Source organism: Bos indicus x Bos taurus, chromosome 10 (assembly GCF_003369695.1).
Source record: "Bos indicus x Bos taurus breed Angus x Brahman F1 hybrid chromosome 10, Bos_hybrid_MaternalHap_v2.0, whole genome shotgun sequence".
NCBI classification, from domain to species: Eukaryota; Metazoa; Chordata; class Mammalia; order Artiodactyla; family Bovidae; genus Bos; species Bos indicus x Bos taurus.
In genome coordinates, this window is record NC_040085.1 from 22591362 (window position 1) to 22616419 (window position 25058).

General features: G+C 40.0%; 1 protein-coding gene across 1 annotated transcript in view; it reads left to right on the top strand.

Moving 5' to 3' along the window:
• AVEN (apoptosis and caspase activation inhibitor) overlaps nt 1-25058 on the top strand; it is a 191847-nt gene that overhangs the window by 158232 nt on the left and 8557 nt on the right. The window contains exon 3 of the mRNA XM_027553460.1: nt 22553-22623. Coding sequence (XP_027409261.1) covers nt 22553-22623 — 71 coding nt within the window. The remainder of the gene's footprint in view (nt 1-22552; nt 22624-25058) is intronic.

Here is a 25058-nt window from a genome sequence, read left to right on the forward strand (position 1 = left end):
ATTTCCTTCTCCAATGCATGAAACTGAAAAGTGAAAGTGAAGTCTCTCAGTCATGTCCAACTCTTAGCGACCCCATGGACTGCAGCCCACCAGGCTCCTCCGTCCATGGGATTTTCCAGGCAAGAGTACTAGAGTGGGTTGCCATTGCCTTCTCCTAGCAGCATATTGCTAGCCTGGTGGAAAAGATAAAAATTCAAAGTATAGTCCTTACTTAATTTATATTGCTTTAGCATCATCAGAAAGTAAAAAAGTCATCTAAGTTGAACCATCATAAGTTGGGGACTGTCTACAGTCATTTCCCTGGCTGCTTATGATCTAATCTGCTCTCATCTGAATAAAAGTTCATTGTCAATGACACCTAGATTTTATGTGATGTTATTATTGATGGCCATATAGTTGTGCATTATTATCAGTCACTTCAGTTTTTATAAAACTTTCCCCTCCTAACGGAAGCTTATCTTAATTTCACTACTAAATGATATTACTGATGAGCAATTTTAGGATATGCTCCTTTCCTAAAAATTTCTGGCAAACATAGGGATACTTACCTTCAGTCCAGATAACTCCAAAAGCCCAACATTATGCCTTTATCTGAAATTGGATTCTGTCCTTAAACATTTCAATTAATTTTCTCTGATTAAAAGCATCCTTCCAAAAAATTGAATTTCAGTCTGATCAAGCTTCTAGTTCTAGCTACCAGTTTATAGGAGATACAAGGAATAAAAGAAAAGATTAGACAATAATATGAGAATACCAATCGGCAAAATATAGGAAGTGAAAAGACCAAGAGGTCAGATGCTCAGTTTTCCTCAACAAAAAAGCTATGAATACTAAAAAAATTTAAGAGACAAATCAACTGAATGCCTTGTGGGGAATTTATTTGGATTATGGTTTGAATGCATTAACTATAAAAAAAATTCTTCCATCTCTCCTCCTCCTAAGAGAAACCCAAAACATTTTTTGGGTGTACTTAAATATTATCTATGTGTTTGATAATATTATTCTTTAACTACTGCTGTTTTACATATGATATTATTCCTATGTTATTAAAAAAGAGACCTTATACTTTAGAGGCATATACAAAAGTTTTTTAAAAAAAGCATGCTGTTTGGTTAATACCCCCGGAAAGCCCCAGGTGGGACTATATTTGTAGATACAAGTGCTGAAAGCATATAGGCCTTTAACTTGCTGAATTCTGCCCAGTGGCATCTCCTGGAAACACAGCAAACATGAAATGGGGCAAAGTTGATTAATTATGTCAAAAGTAATTCCTAAAACTTGTCAAATGGAATTTAATAAACAGATTTATTCCACTGGCACCTTGTCTAAAGTTTCTTATATAGTTTTGTGTTAAAAAGATTTATAAGATAGTTCTTGCTTTAAAAAACCAAAAACACAAACCCAACATTTACTACGCTTGCCCTACTTTTAAAACCTGAGAGACATATTAATGATTTAGAGAGACTAATAGTTCATTTATGCAGGTTTCATTTTGAGCTTTGAAGCCTTGAAAAGACGTTGCTACTTTTGACAGTACCCATGAAAATCAAAGTATGTATTCTGAGTATATAATAAAACACAAACATGATCATCGAATCAGGAACACTTTAGAGTTAGCATCCAAACAACAGATGTTTCTTTATAGATAATCCACCGATGTTCCTACCATTGAACAATAAACATACTCTGAAAAGTGTTAAGTAAAGCTTTTGGAAATTCAGTCACATTTTAAATATGTCAAGGAATCTTAGTATCTCTGAATCCGTTCATGAATCCTTTGGTAAATATATTTGGTAAATCCTTTGGTAAAAGTCAATAAATAATAGTTCAGCTTATCAAGTTACTTTCTTATAACTTCGGCTTTTTGTATATCAGATTTTCTTAAAACTTAGCACTCTGTCTTTTAGGCGTGGAATGGAAACTTTAGATAAAAGCAAGCCAAGTATACTCTAAGGCAGCCATAAATAATGAGAATCAACATCGACACTACTGACCTTCTTAAACAGATCCACGCAATACCAGGTAATTTGTGACTTTCCAGTACAGTTCAGTTCAGTTGCTCAGTCGTGTCCGACTCTTTGCGACCCTGTGAATCATAGCACGCCAGGCCTCCCTGTCCATCACCAACTCCTGGAGTTCACTGAGACTCACGTCCATCGAGTCAGTGATGCCATCCAGCCATCTCATCCTCTGTCGCCCCTTCTCCTCCTGTCCCCAATCCCTCCCAGCACCAGAGTCTTTTCCAATGAGTCGACTCTTCACATGAGGTGGCCAAAGTACTGGAGTTTCAGCTTTAGCATCATTCCTTCCAAAGAAATCCCAGGACTGATCTCCTTCAGAATGGACTGGTTGGATCTCCTTGCAGTCCAAGGGACTCTCAAGAGTCTTCTCCAACACCACAGTTCAAAAGCATCAATTCTTTGGCGCTCAGCCTTCTTCACAGTCCAACTCTCACATCCATACATGACCACAGGAAAAACCATAGCCTTGACTAGACGACAAGCAACACATAAATAATGCCAGGACCCCAAAAGTACCCATTAAAATTTGTTCAGGGAAAACAAATACTAAGGCTTCCAAGTATGCCGTTTGCTTTCCTGGCTTCATAGTTCTGCACTTAAAAGTTGAACACTTGCCAGCTATCGTCAAAATATGTAGTGGCCATGTATGTGAAGAACAAAACAGCCATGAAATGGATTCCACAGTAAAATGATGGACTGGGAGAGGCTAGAAGCTAAATGTCATCAAAACATAGGCTGAGATTCATATTTAAGAGTTGCATCCGGAAAGGTGATGAGCAAAACAACTGGTCTTAAATAGCTGAAGTCTGGGAGACAGGGTTCAGAAGCCCGCGCCAGGCAACACCGGGGCTGGAATCTGTGAATAAGAGGAAGAGAGAACCAGAAGGCTAACCGCTGCCTCTCTGCCAGTCTGGAACAGGCAATAGGGATGTATCAGGCTATGAGGTGTGTACTCCCCAGTTTTATTCTCTCATATTTCGTCTCCCTCCTGTCACTGACAACGTGAAGGTCTGCCTTCCAGATTAGTCACTCTGGATATTAAATAGGAAACTGCCATGTTCTTAAGCATGGAGATTTTTCTGTGCCAAAACTTCGTAGAGGTCCCACCAGATTTTTCCCCGAGCTAATTACTAGTTAGGATAGCTTGCCAAATTCCTTAGCGTCATAGTTACATTTCTGCTTCTCAGACATGGCTGGGGGAGATGACGTGTAGCCATGGTAACGTTAATGAGGACAATTATTATTCTATGCAAAGAGAACTTTTCTATCTTCTACCTTCTTTGTTTTGAAGGTGACAATTTGACAGACCCTGCTATTTTATTTAAAAAATTGTTTTTACTCTTTTGTGTTGTCTTATTAATCTGTAAATGGTAAGGGTAATTGTCCTTGAGAATTGGTATGAGAATTAGGGTGGATACTCATGTAAAATGTGTTTAACAGGTAAGAACTAGGATGAGCTGGATTTCACTAAGCCTTGTTATTATTGTGGAATATAGTGTTAAACACTGGAACCTAATACCTGGTTGGACATTGTTGAGTCACATAAAGAATATGACCCAGCCTGTCTTCAGCCTTGCCTCGCCTCTTTACCCCTCACCATGCTTGAGCCACACTGGCCTGCCTTCTGCTGCTCCGGTGGCCAAAATTCTGTCTTGAGGCCTCTGCTCATGGGTTTCCTCTGGGGAGATGTTGCCTTACTGAACTCATTCCTGGTGTACCCAAGAGCTAGAAATAAGAGAATTTTAAAAAGAAAAGCAAGGATCTGAGACATGAAGTTAATCAGAACTAACTTGCACAGGTTCTACATTGCCTGCCTGAGTTGACCTCAAAAAAAAGTATATTGAGGAAGCAACCTAAATGTCCATTGACAGGGGAATGGGGAGGTACATATATACAATGGAATATTACTCAGCTATAAAAGGAGTGAAATTGGGTCATTTGTAGTGATGTGGATGAACCTAGGGTCTGTCATAAAGAGAAAAACAAATATATTAGCACATATATATGGAATATAGAAAAATGGTATAGATGGACCTATTTGTAAGGCAGGAATAGAGGCACAGAAGTAGAGAATGGACTGTGGGCACTGGGGAGGAGGGGCAGGAGAAGTTGGTATGAATTAAGAGAGTAGCATTGACATGTCTACACTGCCATGTGTGAGATAGATAGTGGGAAACTGCTGTGTGGCACAGGGAGCTCAGCCCAGTGCTCGCTGACCTAGAGTGTGGGGGGGCGGGTTGGATAGGGGGCAGGTGTGCATGTGCTTGTGTCTATGTATGTGTGTGCATGGGGAGGGGATATATGTGAATATATATATATATATATATATATATATATATAAAAACTGATTCATGTTGTACAGCAGAAACTAACACAACATTATAAAGCAGTGAGTGAGTGGGTTAGTGAAAGTTGCTCAGTTGTGTCCGACTCTTTGCCACCCCATGGACTGTATAGTTCGTGGAATTCTCCAGGCCAGAATACTAGAGTGGGAAGCCTTTCCTTTCTCCAGGGGATCTTCCCAACCCAGGGATCGAACCCAGGTCTCCCGCATTGCAGGCGGATTCTTTACCAGCTGAGCCACAAGGGAAGCCCATAAAGCAGTTATCCTCCAATTAAAAAAAAGAAAACCAATTAAAAAAAAGAAAACAGTATATTGACTAATGGTCCTCTGTCTTCAGCTTGGCATTGTTTGTGCTTACTAGAGCTGGCCAGTTGGAGATTTTATGAAGAATATTGTGCTGGTGAGCAGTGAATTCTTACATGATTTAAGACTTTACAGAATCTTAAATGAAAGTAGAAGCTAGAAGGAGAGAAAAGACCAGTCAGTAGCTAAAGATATGGATGTGAATTTGGATTTTATACTATGAAGATATGAATTAGTTTCAGAAAGATGAATTGAGCTGATATGTAGGAAGAAAATGGTGAAACCAATCAAAGCTAATAGATAAGACTTCTTTATCCTTTAATATATGAGAGTCTGGCCTACATTTAGCTAGTAAACCACAAATTGAAAGTCATCTCATATTCCTGATAGAAAGCGGTTCAGACATTTTCTTTCACAAATGCTCAGTTTTCTCTGAGGGCATCATCCAGTGTCTGCTTCACCACGGGATTACAGTGTTTGGGGATTTGAATTATTTAACATTGCTTTTAATTGCAAGAGGAAAACTTGGGCAGATTAAGGTAGAAAATACTATGTTTGAGAGGTGTAAGTGGTAATAGGGATAGATTGACTTTCAAAAAAAAGTACACAATATAGTAAAAGAAAATTAAATAGTAGAGAGGAATGGATGATTGGCCAGGAAATTCAGGGAAGGTTTGACTCCACTGTGGGACCAGGTTGCTGGGAGTTTTACAGTGACCTTTGGAAAGGAGAGTGTCATTGTCCTTGTGGGACTGTGCTTTTTTTTCTGTCCTGCACTGAAGTGGGTGCGGGCATGTGCTTGAATCTGAGTGGCATCCTACCAATTCAGGCTGCTTTCTAGATAATGATGATTTGGCATTGATCTGGCTTTTCTTTCTCCTCTACTTCCTCTGGAAGTGAATTGTATGTCATTGGAAGATTGCTAATGAGATTAGGGGGCAATCTACTCCTTGAGTGATTAGACCTGGAACCTTAGATTATATGTATGATGGTTTCATTAGCTGTGATAACCAACAGAGTCAACATTTTGGGTGTCAGATAAATAAAAAAGCCTAAGCAAAGATTTAGGTGGACCAAATCTTTTTTGAGGAAATTAGCATCACGAGTGAGTTATTTTATGTGAATGTATGTTTAAAACAAAGGGAGAGAGTGCAATTGGAATTGGAATTGCAATTTAAATTTCCTTTTCTTTTGTTTGTTGATTTTTCTGTAGTTTCTTCTTGTCTTGTTCAGCTCAGGATTTGAGAGCAAGTAAACCAGGGAGTAAGTCTTTTCTATATTGTTTGCATCCAGTTGTGTTTGACACAGTTGTGCTGAAAAATGTATGAAAGAATGAAAAAAATCAATAAATTTAATGAATGAATTTTTCCTCTTAAAGTCATTGTTGTTTAACATAACCTGGAGAAGGCAATGGCTACCCACTCCAGTATTCTTGCCTGGAGAATTCCATGGACAGAGGAGCCTGACAGGCTATAGTCCACGGGATCGCAGAGTCAGACATGATTGAGCGACTGATACTTTTACTTTTCATTTTCTTCATAACAGAATTGGGAAAATAAGTTGAATGGCACATTTTGTCTAAAATTAATGTTAACTATAGTTTGAGAAGTTTGAAAATTACATGAATTTCTCTGAAATCATTGGAGGCAACTCATACTTTGGTGCACACCATCACTAACTGGCAGCTGACTCTTATTAATGACCTCTTGAGTAGGACCCTCTCATAGTTTGTCCCTCTCATATGACCCTCTCATAGATTGCAGTTGCTTCCCTACCTCATATGCATTCTTCCTTTTTGACTCAAACCCCTGGTTGTTATCTGAACACATAGCCAGTGGGGAAGAAATTAATTATCCAGCCTTCCTTGTGGCTTGATAAAGGGATAGATACAGTTCTAGCCGAAAGAGAGAGTGGAAATGTTCTGTGGTAGCTTCTGGGAAAACCTTACAGATAGCTGCTGCATGTCTTTTGCCTCTTTTTCTCCAACTCCTCTTCTATCTTGCTGTGTAGAATTTTGCTGGGATAGTGTTACTGAACTAAGTGTGAGGACTCTGCTCAGACCCCAGCCTGGCCGAGGCTGTTCCTCTGCCTTGGTGGTAAAAGGTTCTTTTTCTGTTTGGGTTTCTGTAGCCAAATAACAAAACCAAAGCTTGAGATTGTTGCAGCACAAGCTTTGTTCAGTGGCCAAAGAACAGAGAAGCAGCAGCTTCATTCACAGATGAAATTCTTGGCCAGGTGATAAGAGGCACTTGATTTAAAGAGTTAAAGACAAAGAGGGGAGGGGGGTGGCTAAGGATGGGGAAGTAAAGCGTCTGTGTACAATGCGGGAGACCTGGGTTCAATCCCTGGGTCAGGAAGATTCCCTGGAGAAGGAAATGGCAACCCACTCCAGTACTCTTGCCTGGAAAATCCCATGGACGGAGGAGCTTGGTGCAGGCTACTGTCCATGGGGTCGCAAAGAGTCGGGCACGACTGAGTGACTTCACTTTCACTTTCAAAGGGAAGGGGCAGGGCTTTAGGGGAAGTGGGATGCCTCTCCCTTTTTACCCATTTTTGGTCCTTGATATCCAGTCCTGGCTGTGGTGGGTGTGTTATTTAATATGCTAATGTAGTAAAATCCACATATAATGAGACTCGGAGTCTTTTGGAGGTCAGATTCATTGCCATCATGGTTCCACCTGGTTCTGTCTGGTTTTTGTTTTCCTTGTAGCTTTCTCTCTTATCTCTGGACCCTGTGACTTAAACATTTATGTTAATGCCTGTTAAAGGTAGGGGTTGACAGGTTTTGCCTTTCATACTGTTCTTGGGGTTCTCAAGGCAAGAATACTGAAGTGGTTTGCCATTCTCTTCTTCAGTGGACCATGTTTTGTCAGAACTCACCACCATGACCTGTCCATCTTGGGTGGCCCTACACGGTGAAAGGAGCAGTGACTCCACAAGAGATAGACCCAGACTTGCCCATGAGTGTCCAAGAGTCTCCAGCGGGGGTGTGGGACGGCGGTGGCCTGCTGCAGGGTCAGGGGCATTGAGTGGGGCAGTACCTGCACAGGACCTTTTGAAGAAGGTTGCCATTATCTTCATTACCTCCACCATAGTTTGGCTTCAGGTCAAACAACAGGGAGGGAACAGAAAATTGGATTAAAGATTTACTGAGCATGGCCCTGCCCATCAGAATAAGACTCAGTTTCCCCTTAGTTGACTTCTCTGATGGCTCAGATGGTAAAGCGTCTGCCTACAATGTAGGAGACCCGAGTTCAATCCCTGGGGTGGGAAGATCTCCTGAAGAAGGAAATGGCAACACACTCCAGTATTCTTTCCTGGAAAATCCCATGGATGGAGGAGCCTGGTAGACTCCAGTCCATGGGGTCGAAAAGAGTCAGACACAACTGAGTGACTTCACCTTCACTTTTCTTTTCACTTCCCCCCTCAGTCAGTCTCTTCCCATGAGGAAGCTTCCATAAGCCTCTTATCCATATCCATCAGAGGGCAGACAGAATGAAAACCACAATCACAGAAAACTCATCAAACTGATCACATGGACCACAGCCTTGTCTAATTCAATGAAACTGTGTGCACAAGGTTTTGTTTGTGCCCTCCAAGAGTCTGTTTCCCCAGTCTTGTATAAGTTCTGGCATCCAGTCCCATCACCTCATGGCAAATAGATGGGGAAATAATGGAAAGAGTGACAGACTTTATTTTTGGGGGCTTCAAAATCACTGCAGATGGTGACTGCAGCCATGAAATTCAAAGACACTTGCTCCTTGGAAGAAAAGCTATGACCAACCTAGACAGCGTATGAAAAATCAGAGACATTACTTTGCCAACAAAGGTCCATCTAGTCAAAGCTGTGGTTTTTCCAGTAGTCATGTATGAATGTGAGAGTTGGACTATAAAGAAAGCTGAGCGCTGAATAATTGATGCTTTTGAACTGTGGTGTTGGGGAAGACTCTTGAGAGTCCCTTGGACTTCAAGGAGATCCAAACAGTCCATCTTAAAGGAAATCAGTCCTGAATACTTATTGGAAGGACTGATGCTGAAGCTGAAACTCCAATACTTTGGCCACCTGAAAAGACTGATGCTGGGAAAGACTGAAGGTGGAAGAGAAGGGGACTACAGAGGATGAGATGGTTGGATGGCATCACTGACTCAATGGACATGAGTTTGAGCAAGCTCTGGAAGTTGGTGATGGACAGGGAAGCCTGGCATGCTTCAGTCCATGGGGTCACAAAGAGTCGGACACAACTGAGCGACTGAAACAAACGGACAGGTTTTGAATGAGGATCTGGTGTCAGCTGTGGCAGGAGCAGCAGGCATTCTGGTCATCATCTGGGATCGTGGCAAGAAGTGCTTCTGTAGGAATATCAGATCAATGAGCTGGAGGGAGCCCGGGCCATCATCCCAGCCTTTGACCACCTAAATTTCAACTTCATTTAGTTGACAGAAATAGAACCTTTTATCTTGTTTGCTGCATGTTGCTCTGCTTGCTAAGTTGCTTTAGTTGTGCCCAACTCTGCAGCCCCATGGATAGTAGCCCACCAGGCTTCTCTGTCCGTGGGATTCTCCAGGCAAGAATACTGCAGTGGGTTGCCATGCCCTCCTCCAGGGGTATCTTCCCAACCTGGGGATTGAACCCAGGTCTCTCACATTGAGAGCCACCAGGGAAGCCCTAAAATGAAGTACTCATCCAGAAATGGTTGAACCCTTGTCTTAGGCATCTCCTGCATTGGCAAGCGGTCTCTTTACCACTAATGCCATCTGCAGAGGCAGGGGAGGAGGAAAATAAATGCAGCTGTGCATTCTGAATTACCGTAGCTTGATAACAAGTCAGCTCCCTCTCTTCTTGGTATCTTCAGAAAGGCTGTCTGAAGCTGCTGTCTCCCTACACTCTGTTTGGAAGAAAGTATTTGGTGGGAGCTGGGAGCTGGTGGATGGTCAGGGATGACCCTATGGGACGTCAAGTCTCCAGCACTTTTAGGTTGGTCAACTGAAGATGTTAGGAAGTTCATCCCATAATAGCTCAGCTGTGACACAAAAGTCCCAGTATAGAAGGCAGTAGGATACTGGTCTGGCCTCCAGGAAGGCACTGGCAGGGCAAGACCTCAAGGGACTCAAGGGATTAGGAGCAATTGCTTCTGATCTTTGTGGTCTTTCCAAGCCCCTCTCTTTGTAGCAACAGTGGGGGCTTTATCTTATGAAAGCCACAATTTTTGGGGTTTCATTACATGCAGCCAGACATCATCCTCACTGACACGCTTTTTACTACAGATCGGTTCTAGGATCTTACGACTTCATTGTCCATCTGAGGAATAGTCTTCATATTTTTTTATGTGTTCAGCCTTGTCTGAACATTTACTCTCATCTTTGAGTTCTACTCTCATCTACCAGAGTTTGGTGTTGGCCTGGTTTCTGAAAACAGTTGATCTGAGAAATTTTACTAGATTGTCTACTGTGGAACAGGGTTAATATGGAATATTTGCCAACTGTTTTGGGGAAAACAAGCTAGATTCTAAGTTCCAGAATGTCAGCATCATCCTTTGCTCATAAAGCCTAGAACCCTTCTGTGGTACCTGAGTATATTTGACATTTCCTTCAATGTATCCATGCAGATGGGGAAGCACCTTTTTAGGGGCATTGGGAAGATAGGCACATCCTATCATGTAGCGCTCAATGTGGATATTTGATGCTCAAGGGCCTTTGGGGCCCCATACCTGGTGAGAAAGCTAATTATAGGTCACTATTGAGCTAGAGGAGAGAGTTTTCTAACTTTCTCGTTCTTTTGCAACAACATAACTTCTAAGTTGTGGCTTTTATAGTCTTTCTCACAAAGACCAAAGTGTTAGCTGTTGCTTTGTTTCAGGATAAATACCGAAGTGCTTGACCTGTGAATCTATTAATAGAAAGACTTATCAGTGGGAGCTAGAAATTGGGGGTGGCAAGGACTTTTTTACATCCTTATAGACTGAACTGTGGATCATCTCTGGATTGATCTGTGTCAGTGTGTGGATTTGGGATCTATGTCTTATAGATGAGCTAGAGAAATTCAGAGAGAAGAAGGGTATGTTCCATTTTCTATAGCAGCCATGATGTTGACCATTGGGACATAGTGTCTTTTTATGAAGATGTCAGCCTATAAAGTTGTTTGTGATTTCCCATAGACATGGTGTCCTGATTGAGGGCATATTCTGAGGGCTGTGGAGGATGTAAGGAAGGTGATCACAATAAAGAAGAGCTAGGAAAATGGAGCTTAATATGAAGTGTGTGCATGCCTAGGTGCTCAGTCGTGTCCAACTCTTTGCAACACCTTGGACTGCAGCCCTCCAGGCTCCTCTGTTCATGGGGATTCTCCAGGCAAGAATACTGGAGTGGATTGCCATACCCTCCTCCAGGGGATCTTCCCAACCTGGGGATTGAACCCAGGTCTCTCGCATTGCAGGCAGATTCTTTACCGTCTGAGCCAATAGGGAAGCCCTAAAATGAAATACTCATCCAGAAGTAGTGCTACATTCTTCTTGCTTTCTACAATTGCTTTCCAAATGGACATACAACAAGGGTCTGGGCCAGTTCGATAAGGAAAAGATCCAAATACCTAGGATAGATGTCTGTTATGGGAATTGCCACTCCATTGGGTGTATTGTCCATCTTCCACATTTGCTCTTTATATACATCTGACCTGTATTTTTGAAATTGAAAGTCTTGTAGGTTTCTTTGCGCAGATAAAGATTGTGCCTGAACTTTTACTGGTTATGTTAAGTTCTTTTACTTGAGTGAAAGCTCTTTTATGCTGATATAGCTGAAAGGGTAAACCTAACATTCAAAGCTGTCTTATCTATGACTAAAGGGTACATTTTTTGATAGCATGTTGGTATTGTGGAAGTCTAGCAAGTTTGGTGTCCACTTTGTCACTGATCCTAAAATTTGTGTTAGACTAGTTTGAGAAGTCAGGCAGAGGGAGTATCCTGGGTACAACCGTACAGTGATGGGTGGTGTATCACCTTTATTTCTCTGATGCTACTGCTGTTAGAATACTTAGAGGTCTACAAACTACTCTTATTTTTTAAAGTACTTATTTACAGGAACCCCTGAAATGATTCCTAAAGTGAGGAATTCTGTTTTTGAGTTTGGATTTTCATATCTTCAAATATTGTTAACAGTAGTGTATCAAATATCACTACTCAGTAAATGAAATCTTTATTGAGTATGTTTTTTTCCTAGGGAACTCAGATGGCTGAGAAGACTAGTAGAAATAATGGAAAGAGCTTTGTTATTAATAGTTATAGGTATAATAATGATGTTAAGAGTCAAGGTCTTAGTGTCCAGTCATTAACTGGCTAGTCAGGCCATTGAGCCTAAGTTTCTTTATTGTTCTAGAAAGTGAGCGTTAGAATGAATGACACCTAGTGTTGTAGCTCTTGAAGTCTATGGATGTTTTGTCTTAAATGCATTCTGAGAAGGTCTTTGCCCTTAAGAAGTTGCAGCTTTTTTCTAGCTTTCCTTGTTTTGTTTGGCTCAGTTCCAAAAGTAACAAGTGCTTATTTACAAAGGAAAATTCAACTGGAATATGTATTATACAGAAAGGATAAGTATCCTTCAACCCTGCCCTCTGAGAGAGAATCATTCTTAAAATAGAATCATCTTGACTTATTTCTACGCATGTATTAGTATTTTTGTGATATGTACACATATGTATGTGCATATATAGCATGTACATATATGTGTGTGTATACATGTGTGTGTATTATTCACACTGTACTAAAACTTGATTTTTTTCACGAAACAATTGAGATGATGGACATCTTTCCATGGCAGTACATACAGAGCTATATTATTTTTTTAATTGAAGTATAATTGATATATAAGTTTCAACCGTACAGTATCATGACTCAGTATTTGTATATACTGCAAAGTGATCACCACAATAAGTGTAGTTGACATCCATCACCGTACATAGTTACAGTTTTATTTATCTTGTGATGAGAACTTTTAGATCTACTCTCGTAGCAAGTTTCAGTTATGCAGTACAGTATTACCTGTAGTCACCATGATGTACATACATTATATAAACTACTGTATTTTTTTAAAATGACCTTATAAAATGTCACTAATTGACTATTGTATACACATTAAATATGTATTCTGGCCAAAATGTCAAGTGTTGAATCATATTCAGCTGCAGCTAAAGCTAAATATCACTGTTATAGAATGGATGTACGGAAATACCTGAAAAAAATCTGAAATTTCAAATCTAAAACTTGATTATGAAGGTTTTTAGTGGCCAGGTTTAATTTTGACCATATAGAGGCATTCTCATTTCTCACCACTGTCTGCTGTTAGATTGTCCTATAGTCACTGTACCGCATCCTACACATTTGTGATACTCAACAGATGTTAGCTTGGCTGAGGTAGGTGGAGGAGCACAATATTATTTGGTTAGTTCTGCCAGAATAGAATACCGTTGAGGGTAATGGTACTCCGCACAATTGTACTTTCTAAGAGTAACTGGATAAAAACTAGGTAATAGACTAGATGAAGATTTATCTCCTCATTAACTGCTAGATGTGGAGATTTGTTTGATCATGAGTTTCATTGATGGAATCCTCCAAATTGAAGCACTGTGCACTGCCCTTTCCCCCATATTCTTTTCCCTTATGACTTATTACACAATGTTGAATATGGTTCTCGGTGCTATAGAGTAGGAATTTGTTGTTTATTTTGCATATAGTAGTTTGTATCTGCTGACCCCAAGCTCCTAATTTATGCTCCCCCAGCCCTTTCCTCTTTGATAACCACAAGTCTGTTCTCCGTCTGAGTCTGTTTCTGTAAATAAGTTTATTTGTATTATCTTTTTAAAGAGCCCACATGTAAGTGATATGATATGGTATTTGTCTTTCTCTTCACTTAGTATACTTCACTTAGTATGATAATCTCTAGGTCCATCCATGTTGCTGCAAATGGCATTATTTCATTCTTTTTGTGGCTCAGTAATATATAATACATGCATACACCATATCTTCTCAATCCATTCATCTGTCAATGGACATTTAGGTTGCTTCCATGTCTTGGCTGTTGAAAACAGTGCTGCTGTGAACATTGAGGTTTATGTATCTTTTTGAATTAGAGTTTTCTCTAGATATATTTTCTGGAGTGGGATTGCTGGATCATATGGTAGATCTACTTTAGTTTTTTTTTTTTTTTTTATTGAAGGATAATTGCTTTACAGAATTTTGTTGTTTTCTGTCAAACCTCTGAATCAGCCATAGGTATACATATATCCCCTCCCTTTTGAACCTCCCTCTCATCTCCTGCCCCATCCCATCCCTTCAGGTTGATACAAAGCCCCTGTTTGAGTCTCTAAGCCATACAGCAAATTCCTGTTGGCTATCTATTTTACATATAACAATGTAAGTTTCCATGTTACTCTTTCCATATATCTCACCCTCTCCCCCATCTCCCCATGGCCACAAGTCTATTCTCTATATCTGTTTCTCCCTGTAAGTAAATTCTCAAGTACATTTTTCTAGATTCCATATATGTGCATTAGAATATGATATTTATCTTTCTCTTTCTGACTGACTTCACTCTGTATAATAGGTTCTAGGTTTATCCACCTCATTAGAACTGACTCAAAGGCATTCCTTTTTATGGCTGAGTAATATTCCATTGTGTATATGTACCACAACTTCTTTATCCATTCATCTGTTGATGGACATCTAGGTGACTTCCATGTTCTAGCTATTGTTAATAGTGCTGCAATGAACAATGTGTCTTTTTCAATTTTGGTTTCCTCATGTTATATGCCTAGGAGTGGGATTGCTGTGTCATATGGTGGTTTTGTTCCTAGTTTTTTAAGGAATCTCCATACCGTCTTCCATAGTGGCTGTATCAATTTACATTCCCATCAACAGTGCAAGAGTGTTCCCTTTTCTCCACACCCTCTCCAGCACTTTTTGTAGACATTTTGATGATGGTCATTTGAGGTGATATCTTGTTGTAGTTTTGATTCACATTTCTCTAATAATGAGCAATGTTGAGCATCTGTTCAACTGTTTGTTAGCCATCTGTATGTTCTTTGGAGAAATGTCTATTTAGGTCTTTTTTCTGATTGTGTTGTTTGTTTTTCTGGTATTGAATTGTATGAGCTGCTTATATATTTTGGAAATTAATCCTTTGTCACTTCTTTCATTTGTTATTATTTTCTCCCATTCTGAGGGTTGCCTTTTCACCTTGCTTATAGTATCCTTTGCTGTGCAAAAGCTTTTAAGTTTAATCAGGTCCCACTTGTTTACTTTTGTTTTTATTTCCATTGGAGAAGGCAATGGCACCCTACTCCAGTACTCTTGCCTGGAAAATCCCATGGATGGAGGAGCCTGGTGGGCTGCAGTCCATGGATTACTCTAGGAGGTAATTTTAGTTTTTTAAGGAACCTCCATACTGTTTTCCAAAGTGGCTATACCAACTTACATTCCCACCAACAGTGTAGGAAGGTTCCCTTTTCTCCACCCCTTTTCCAGAATTTAATATTTATAATTGTTTTTAAGACATATTAATTCAGCATTGTGATCAGACTGTTATATATAACAATCAACAGCATTGGCACAAAAAGAAAATCTACATTAAAACTCTTTGTTGGAATGCTTTACACTTTCCATAGAACAGAAACTAAAATAACCTGTTATGCAATTAATCTCAAGTACAGTCCTCAAGTTTTTTGCCCATACACATGACTATTGTCTAAACCATGTCTTCTTTAGCAGCGAGGCCCTGCCACCACTGTGCTTGGCTGAGTTCACAAATCTGTAGCTTCCCTGTCACTTCTCTCCCTCTCCTCTCCTGCTAAGCTTTGTTTCCTGGCAGTAACTAAAGCCTGCTGCTGCTGCCATAGCTACTGTTGCTGGAACCACCATAGCCACCTTGGTTTCGTTGGTTTGGCAAAGTATTGGCCTCCACCACTATAAGGGCCAGAACTTCTGCTTACAGTTTTCTCCTTTTATGTCCAAAATTTGAAGATTGATTGTAATTGCCAAAGTCACTGTAGCTTCTGCCACCTCCAAAATTGCTTCCATCAGTACCAGATCAACTGTAGCCATCCCCACTGCCACCATATCCACCACTGCCACAGCTGCCACCAAAGCCACCTCGACCACTGAAGTTTCCTCCACGACCAAAGTTGTCATTCCCACCAAGACCACCTTCACAAGCACCACCAAAGTCTCCAAACCACTTAGACCTCTTTGGCTGGATGAAGCACTAGCCATCTCTTACCTAGATAGGGTTTTCCTTGCTTCACAGTTGTAGCCATTCACAGTGTGATATTTCTGAATGACAGTCTTGTCTACGGAATCATGGGCATCAAAGGTCACAAAAGTAAACCCTCTCTTTTTGCCACTTAGTCATGATTTCAATCACTTCAATTTTCCCATATTATTCAAAACAATGTCTTGCATTATGTTCTTTAGTGTCTTCTTTAACGCCACCAACAAAAGTCTTTTTCACAGTTAAGTGAGCAGCAGGTCTCTGAGCATCTTCTCTTGAGACAGCCCTCTTCGGTTCCAGAACTCTTCTGTCCACCTTGTGTGGCCTTGCCTTCTTGGCCACATCCACCTCCTCCATATTGGCAAATGTGACAAACTCGAAGCCTCTGGAACACATGGTGTTTGGATCCCTCAATACCATACAGTCTGTGAGCGTTCCCCATCGCTCAAAATGGCTTCTCAGACTCTCATCAGTTGTTTCAAAGCCCAGTCATGAAGGAAAAGCTTCCATAGCTGTTCAGGCTCTTTGAGAGAGACTGACCTAGAAATGATGACAGTGAGCAGGGAGAGACTTCAGTGATGCTTATTTGACAGTGTCCACAGGCTGAAAGGCTGTGGACTTTTTCATGATGGCCATTCTGATTGGTATGAGGTGATATCTCATTGTAGTTTTGATTTGCATTTCTGTAATAATTAGTGATGTTGAATATCTTTTCATGTGCATTGTGCACTGCTTGAAATATTCTTTCTGATACCTAAGATCACATATACCTAACTTTCTAACATTTTTTTTTTTTGCTGCTTTTTGCAATTGATTGATTAGAAAAAAAATCCATCATTAATTTTGGCTCCAGAAATGTGGCAGTAGAGCGATGTTGTTGAACCTCAAGAGACACAGAATTGTTTCCGTATCACCTGTATCTCAGCTTTTGTTGCATTACACCAACCTCAGCTTTGTTGCAATAGAATGGGACTTTTATAACACAGGAAAAATGTGAACTCTCAGGGTGCATCAGTTTTGTTTAAATCCCTCTTTTCCCCCTTGCCCCATTTTCAGCAGATTCTAGTGAATAAATTACTTCATAATAAATAATCATTGGATTTAGCAGGCCTTCTATTTTGCTATTGTTATCTGCAAAGTAGAATATTATGGGATTTTGTTACTGTTGTTCAAGCAGCCTATATAATAAACACTAGCTGCAAAGTAGAGTATTATGGAATTTTGTTGCTGTTACTCAAGCACCTTATGTAATAAACACTAGCTTGTCTCCATCTTGTTTGAGAATATGGTGTAAGTAAACAGCAAGGCAGTTCCACAACCTTTTATACATCATGAAATTAGTCTTTGAAGAAAGAGAAGGAAAAAAGTGCTATACTTGTTTTATGCTTCTGGTTCTGTTCATTATGCTCTGCTTTAATTACTTTCTGAACACTCAGCTGGTGAGTGTCTAAAACTTTGAATGCTTATGACTCCTAAGACACATTTCACCATGTTTATTCCATGTCAACAACAGTTGGCTTTCCCTGTTCTTCACTGGGTTCCATTCTGTACTTCTTCATTCTGATTCATACTGTTAGTGTGAGAGACAGGAACTCTCTCAACCAGAGAGTAAAGCAGGAGCAGAATTGAATGCATTGTGAATACATCATGCTTTTTTAGTGAAAGGAATCCAAATGTCTGATGTACAAGATATAGGAGTAACACATTTACTAATACCACCATTGTTTTGTACATCTCGACATAAGAAGAGTTTTGGTAACATGTTTTCTAGAAGTACTATTGATTCTAGGAGTTGTAATTTTGACAAATATGGACACACTTTCATCTTTAGTGAGAGAATTAGAGAGGTTGGCATTCTTTGTTGAAGATTAATTGACTGTAGGTATGTGGGTTTATTTCTTGGCACTCTGTTTCGTTCCATTGATCCATATGTCTGTTTTTGTATAATACCAATACCATACTGTTTTGATTACTGTAACTTTGTATTACCATATTGTCTGAAGTCTAAGAGCACTGTGCCTCCTGCTTTACTTCCATCAGGATTGCTTTAGTAATTTGAGGTCTTTTAGGTTCCATGTAAAACATTCTTTAGTAGTCATTTAACCAGCTTATTTTTTTAAGATTAGCCTCTATGTGCTTCATTAGGATTTTAAAATTGTGTTGTTTTGAAGTTTGATTACTGTAAACAAAAAGGGCTTAAATATCTTATTTTTCTCACTTTCTTTTCTTTATATTTTTTATGTGAGTATTTGGTATCAATCAAGAATGACTTCTTGGTCAGAAAGACAATTACAATACAATATCACTTGTATGTGAAATCTAAAACACAATACAAATGAACTTCTGTTACAAAACAGAAGCAGAATCACAGACATAGAAATCAAACTTACAGTTACAAGAGGGGAAAGAGGTTTGGGAAGGGATAAATTAATAGTTTGGGATTAGCAGTTGCAAACTATTATATACAAAATAGACAACAAGATCCTACTCTATAGCACAGGGAACTATTAATATATTCACTATCCTATAATAAACCATAATGGAACAGAAAAAAAATGACTTTATGAAGGTCATTGTGATTTTTTATAGTTTTTCCTATTTTTGAAATTTTTACATTGCAAAAATCATAAGATTAGTGTCTGATAACTGGATTTTTTTTTTTAATGGCTCTTAAAAATTTTAAGCTCAAAATTCTCCAAGCCAGGCTTCAACAGTACATGAACCGAGAACTGTTCAAGCTGGATTTAGAAAAAGCAGAGGAACCAGAGGTCAAATTGCCAACATTCTTTGGATTATAGAAAAAGCAAGAGAGTTCCAGAAAAACATCTACTTCTGTTTTATTGACTACGCCAAAGCCTTTGACTGTGTGGATCACAATAGACTCTGGAAAATTCTTCAAGAGATGGGAATACCAGACCACCTTACCTGCATCCTGAGAAATCTGTATGTAGGTCAAGAAGCAACAGTTAGAACCAGACATGGAACAACAGACTGGTTCCAAATTGGGAAAGGAGTATGTCAAGGCTGTATATTGTCACCCTGCTTATTTAACTTCTATGCAGCGTACATCATGCGAAATGCCAGGTTGGATGAAGCCCAAGCTGGAATCAAGATTGCCAGGAGAACTATCAGTGACCTCAGATATGCAGATGATACCACGCTTATGGCAGAAAGTGAAGAACTAAAGATCCTCTTGATGAAAGTGAAAGAGAGTGAAAAAAGCTGGCTTAAAACTCAACATTCAAAAAATGAAGATCATGGCCTCTGGTCCCATCACTTCATGGCAAATAGATGGGGACACAGTGGAAACAGTCACAGACTTTATTTTCTTGGGCTCCAAAATCACTGCAGATAGTGACTGCAGCCATGAAATTAAATGATACTTGCTCCTTGGAAGAAAAGCTATGACAAACCTAGACAGCATGTTAAAAAGCAGAGGCATTGCTTTGTCCATCTAGTCAAAGCTATGGTTTTTCCAGTAGTCATGTATGGATATGAGAGTTGGACTATAAAGAAAGTTGTACCCCGAAGAATTGAAACTTTTGAACTGTGGTGTTGGAGAAGACTCTTGAGAGTCCCTTGGACTGCAAGGAGATCAAACCAGTCAATCTTAAAGGAAATCAGTCCAGAATACTCATTGGAAAGACTGATGCTGAAGCTGAACCTCTAATACTTTGGCCACGTGATGCGAAGAACTGACTCATTGGAAAAGACTCTGATGCTGGGAAAGATTGAAGGCAGGAGGAGAAGGGGACAACAGAGGATGAGATGGTTGGATGGCATCATCGATGAAATGGACATTATTTTGAGCAAGCTCCAGGAGTTGGTGATAGACAGGGAAGCCTGGCGTGCTGTAGTCCATGGGGTCTCAGAGTCGGACACCACTGAGCAACTGAACCGAACTAAATAATTAGCATGGTTGAGCATCTTTTCATGTGCTTTTTGTCTGTCTTTATATGTCTTCTTTGGAGAAATGTCTATTTAGGTCTTCTGCCCATTTTTTGATTGGATTTTGTTGGTTGGTTGGTTTAATCCTCTCTCTAGCTTTCGTTATCTTGGTCTCATCTCCTGATATACCTGATGGTTTTTAATGAATTTTGAATACTGTATATAATATATAGTAGAGGTAATTCTAGGCTATTGATAATGTCATTTTTCTCCAAAAACGATTTACTTTTGCTTCTTTTAGTCAGAATCAGAGATTGAGTTGATTCACTCCTTTGCCTCAGACTTTGTGAGGCTGGCCTCTTCTCCTTCATCCCTACTTCTAAGATGTAGTCCTCAAGGGTTTCATCTAAAAGTTTTGATTTTCCAGGACTCTTCTTCACCCATGGACCCTGAACTCCCATTTTTGTCCACCCAGTGCCATAAAACTAGTGGAAGTTCTCGGTAGTTTTACCATCTCCTGGTTATTACTTGATGCTTAATTTTTCAGTCTCTCTGTATCACTTTGGAAACTAAACTCAAAGGGAAAAGCAGTTCTAAATGTTAGACTCACCTTTTTGTGCTTTTCTTCAATCTGGGAACTTTGTCCCTCACATCCTCACTGCCTTGGTAACTGTCTAATGTCTTCAGGTAGATTTTTTGGGATGGTGGTGGGGGAATGTTCCTAGTTGTTTTCTGTAGGAGCATTGATTTCAAACAAGCTATTTGCCACTGTTGGAAACTTACCTGTATTTGAAGTTGAATATTTAGATATTAAAAATACATAGAGCATGCCTCGTTTGCATTACTGTTATCTAGGATGACAGTGGATGAGATGGTTGGCTGGCATCACCGACTTGATGGACATGAGTTTGAGCAAGCTCCAGGACTTGGTGATGGACAGGGAAGCCTGGCGCGCTGCAGTCCATGGGGTTGCAAAGAGTCAGACAGGACTGAGTGACTGAACTGATGACTGATGATATCTAGTACTGATTACATAGTATAGGATCCATGCAGTCATAGGATCATTTTTAATATAGAAGTTCACAAATATCAAAAGTAACACTACTTCATAAAATAGTCAGCTGTTTGACCAAGTTTAAAAAAATCTAGCAGATTAATTTTTTATTTATTCATGATTCATTTCATGTATACATATTAGCCACTTGTATTTCTTATTCTCACCCCCCTTTCCTGTTTTCCTACTAGGTGGTTTTGTTCTGGTTAATTTGCAGAAGTTCTTTGTATGTGAGAGATAGGCTCTTTGCCTATATGTGCTACAAATTTATCATTGGCAAATATGGTTTGTATGACTGCTACATTTTAGGATATTTTTAAAGGTTTTTTTTTGGTAACCTTTCTATAGTCCTTTTAAAATACTGATATTGCACAAATATTTATGAAGTATCCACATATAATCACAATACATATATGTACACATGCACTTAAATATCCACATGCACAGACAAGACCTTATTAATTCAGATCCTTTATATCATACTTTTGGGAGATCACATTGATTTGCTGGTGACTAATGATTGTGATTTTACCCTTCCTCATGATAAAGACTGATGTTCTTGGTCTGTTTTACCTTGAACTTGATCTTGTCAAGTGTTAGATGCTGGAAGTTTTATCTTTGTCTCTTTAATTTGGAATTCTTCCCTTCTTTTTCCCCTCTTTTAAGTTAGAAGAAAAGAATGGATTCTATGGCTAAATAACCTGAGAGATATCATAGGAGGAGGAAGTGGGCCTGTACCTGAATCTTGAAATATTTATAAGATATGAATGGGTAGAAGTGTGTGGGTCTTCAGACAAGGAAGAAGGATTAAAAGAAAAATGAGGATAGGATAGAAAATGAAGTATGTTCAAAATGTGAAAAGAGGCTGACTCTGGAGCAGAAAGTCTGAAGAAATAGGAAGTAAATGTTCATTAATGAGGTAGGACCACATTTTGGAGGATCCTGAAAGCTAGGTAGAGAAATAATTCTTTGCTTATAAATTGGCTATCCCTAATGCAAATAATCAGGTAAGTACACATTTACAAAATAAGCCTTGTGTCAGGCTCCTTGTGCAGAATCATCTGTCAAGCTTGTTTATTTTGATTCATTTTCCTTCATTCTGGGAGCTCATGCTCATTCCAGCCATGCGTCATGATTCACATTGACTAATCTAAGGCACATCCTTTGGGTTTTATTTTGCATCTGACATTCTTACCAGGTGATTTTTGGAGTGATGGTTGAGGTTGGTAACCTCACTTCAAAGAGATATTTTAAGTCATCATATTATGGGTCAGTGGAGAATTGCTTTCCTTCAGTTCTGGTTTTCTCCTTCCTTTTCTACTTGCCTACCCCCAAAATTATACATATCAGTTTCCTTGCATACATTATAGAGAGATGAAAATATGCTTAAAATGGGTAGATGGCCATGTCTGCAGGCCTGGACTGTTTAGCTGTTTCTCAAGTGTGTAGGCTGGTGGCTTATTGAGAGTTGAATAAAACAATGAATACAGCTGTCAACAATATTTTCAAGTGCCCCCTACACACAGGTTTCTGTGGAAAGATGTGGACCGGGACCTTCTATTGAATGGTATCACCATATTTGGGATGGTCAGCTCTTCAGAAACAGCACTTTTCCTTCCAAAGGGAAATTTAGAGAACTGAGTGTTCGCCTTTGGCTTTGATATAAAGTTGTGTGCTTTTTTCTGTTCCCAGGGGACTCCTTCTCACAGTTCCGGTTTGCCGAGGAGAAAGAATGGGATGGTGAAGCTTCATGCCCCAAGCAGGTAAGGCGAAGCTTTGTGTTGAATGGGGGTTGGCTCTTCTCAAGGATAAAGACCAGCACCTTTCGCACTGTTGTTTAGACGGAGTCTTCACATAGAGGAGAGTCTAGTACTTCGTGTACAGTTCAGTCTCAGTTACCTAAATTGCTCAGAAAGTTTTCAGGGAGCTTAAATGTTACAAGTTCTTGGAGCTGGAGTTGACCTTCATACCAGGCCACTGTGTGAACTCCTCATACAGTTCATCTGTGACTAAAGTTCATACAGACTGGGTTGCAGGGCCAAAGATTATGGTTATGATTTTGAGTGGATTACCTTGCTGTTTGGCCTTCCACTTTTCCCTTTCTGTGAAAATTCCTCTTAGAATCAGTTGAGAATTCAGTTTTTTTCTCCCACACTGTTTTTGGTATTATGGACAGGGAGGCCTGGCGTGCTGCTATTCATGGGGTCGCAAAGAGTCAGACACGACTGAGCGACTGAGCTGAACTGAACTGAAGAGAATCCTTAACTTCGTAGTTTTAAATAACTCTTTTATCTATAATTAGGAGCAGAAAACTATAAAATAAGAACAAGTATCATAGTCTTTCAATGAATCCATAAAACCCACACACTTTCTTTGTATTCCTGCCATATTTTCTTCCCAAAGGAGTTTTGATGATTCTCCAAGCAGGATTTCACTGATTCTTTTCATATGAGAGATGACAGGTATTCTCACCCTGTAAAAATGCACAGAGAATGAATGAGTGGTGGTTTGGCATATGCTCCCCAACCCCAGGGCTAGAGCATACTGTCTGATACAGTGATCAGACAGTCCGCCCACAGCTTCAGACAGGAGACCGAGCCACAGACCTGCTGGGTAAGGGGTGGTCCCTTCCTCCCCATTCTGCTGTCAGCTCAGTGCACACACAGTAGGCGGCTTGCACTCCCAGGTGGACTGGTGTTATGTTCAGTTGTTTGGGATGGACATTGACTTTTCAGAAAGACAGAGGCGAGGGAAGTGACTTGTAAAATAACTGCCTGTCACTTTACAAAGAGTATGTATTACAACATAGAAAAAGTTGGAAATTAGAAATATATGTTTTTCTTGAGTCTGTTTGGGATGTACCTGAGCAGAGACATTACTTTGTCAACAAAGGTCCGTCAAGTCAAAGCTATGGTTTTTCCAGTGATCATGTATGGATGCAAGAGTTGGGCTATAAAGAAAGCTGAGTGCTGAAGAATTGATGCTTTTGAACTGTGGTGTTGGAGAAGACTTGAGGGTCCCTTGGACTGCAAGGAGATCCAACCAGTCCATCCTAAAGGAGATCAGTCCTGGGTGTTCATTGGAAGGACTGATGTTGAAGCTGAAACTCCAGTACTTTGGCCACCTGATGCAAAGAGCTGACTCATTTGAAAAGACCCTGATGCTGGGAAAGATTGAGGGCAGGAGGAGAAGGGGACGACAGAGGATGAGATGGTTGGATGGCATCACGGACTTGATGGACATGAGTTTGGGTGAACTCCAGGAGTTGGTGATGGACAGGGAGGCCTGGCGTGCTGTGATTCATAGGATTGCAAAGAGTCGGACACAACTGAGTGACTGAATTGAACTGAACTGAGTATGGTTTAGAGTTGTAGGACAAGTTAAAAACAGATTAACGGAAGAATTCAGTGAAAGCCAAATGGTTCTCATTTCAACTCCTTTGAACCATGTTGGCTAAAAGAGAACATTTGAGTTATCTTAAGATTTTCATATGATTCTAAGGTTCTTCATTCATCAAAACACTGAGCACTTGTTATTTATTATGTTTTATTAGATGCCCCTTATTCAAAGATGAATGAGACAGAGCTCATGCTTGTTCACCACCCTAGGCCCCTTGCCTTATAACATAGTGGTAGATGACATGTGGTAGATGATCAGTAAATATTTAGATGATAAATGAAAAAGAATGCAACATAAGATAATTGGTATAATGCTACTGTTGCTACTGCTAAGTCGCTTCAGTTGTGTCCGACTCTGTGTGACCCTATAGACAGCAGCCCACCAGGCTCCCCCATCCCTGGGATTCTCCAGGCAAGAACACTGGAGTGGGTTGCCATTTCCTTCTCCAATGCATGAAAGTGAAAAGTGAAAGTGAAGTCGCTCAGTCATGTCGGACTCTTAGCGACCCCATGGACTGCAGCCTTCTAGGCTCCTCCATCCATGGGATTTTCCAGGCAAGAGTACTGGAGTGGGGTGCCATTGCCTTGGTGGGAGAAATCTGCTTTGGACTGGTAGTGATTGAGAGTAGGAGCATGGGATGAAGACCATTTGAATGGGCCTTGGTGGATAAGTATGGTTCTGGTGGGTCCTCTCTGGGGAACAATAGGAGAATGATGAGATCTGAAAGACCAGGCTGTGGTCAGAGTTGGGAGCATAGATCCCACTGTGGTATTCTCAGAAGAGGAGGCTCCCAGGGTAG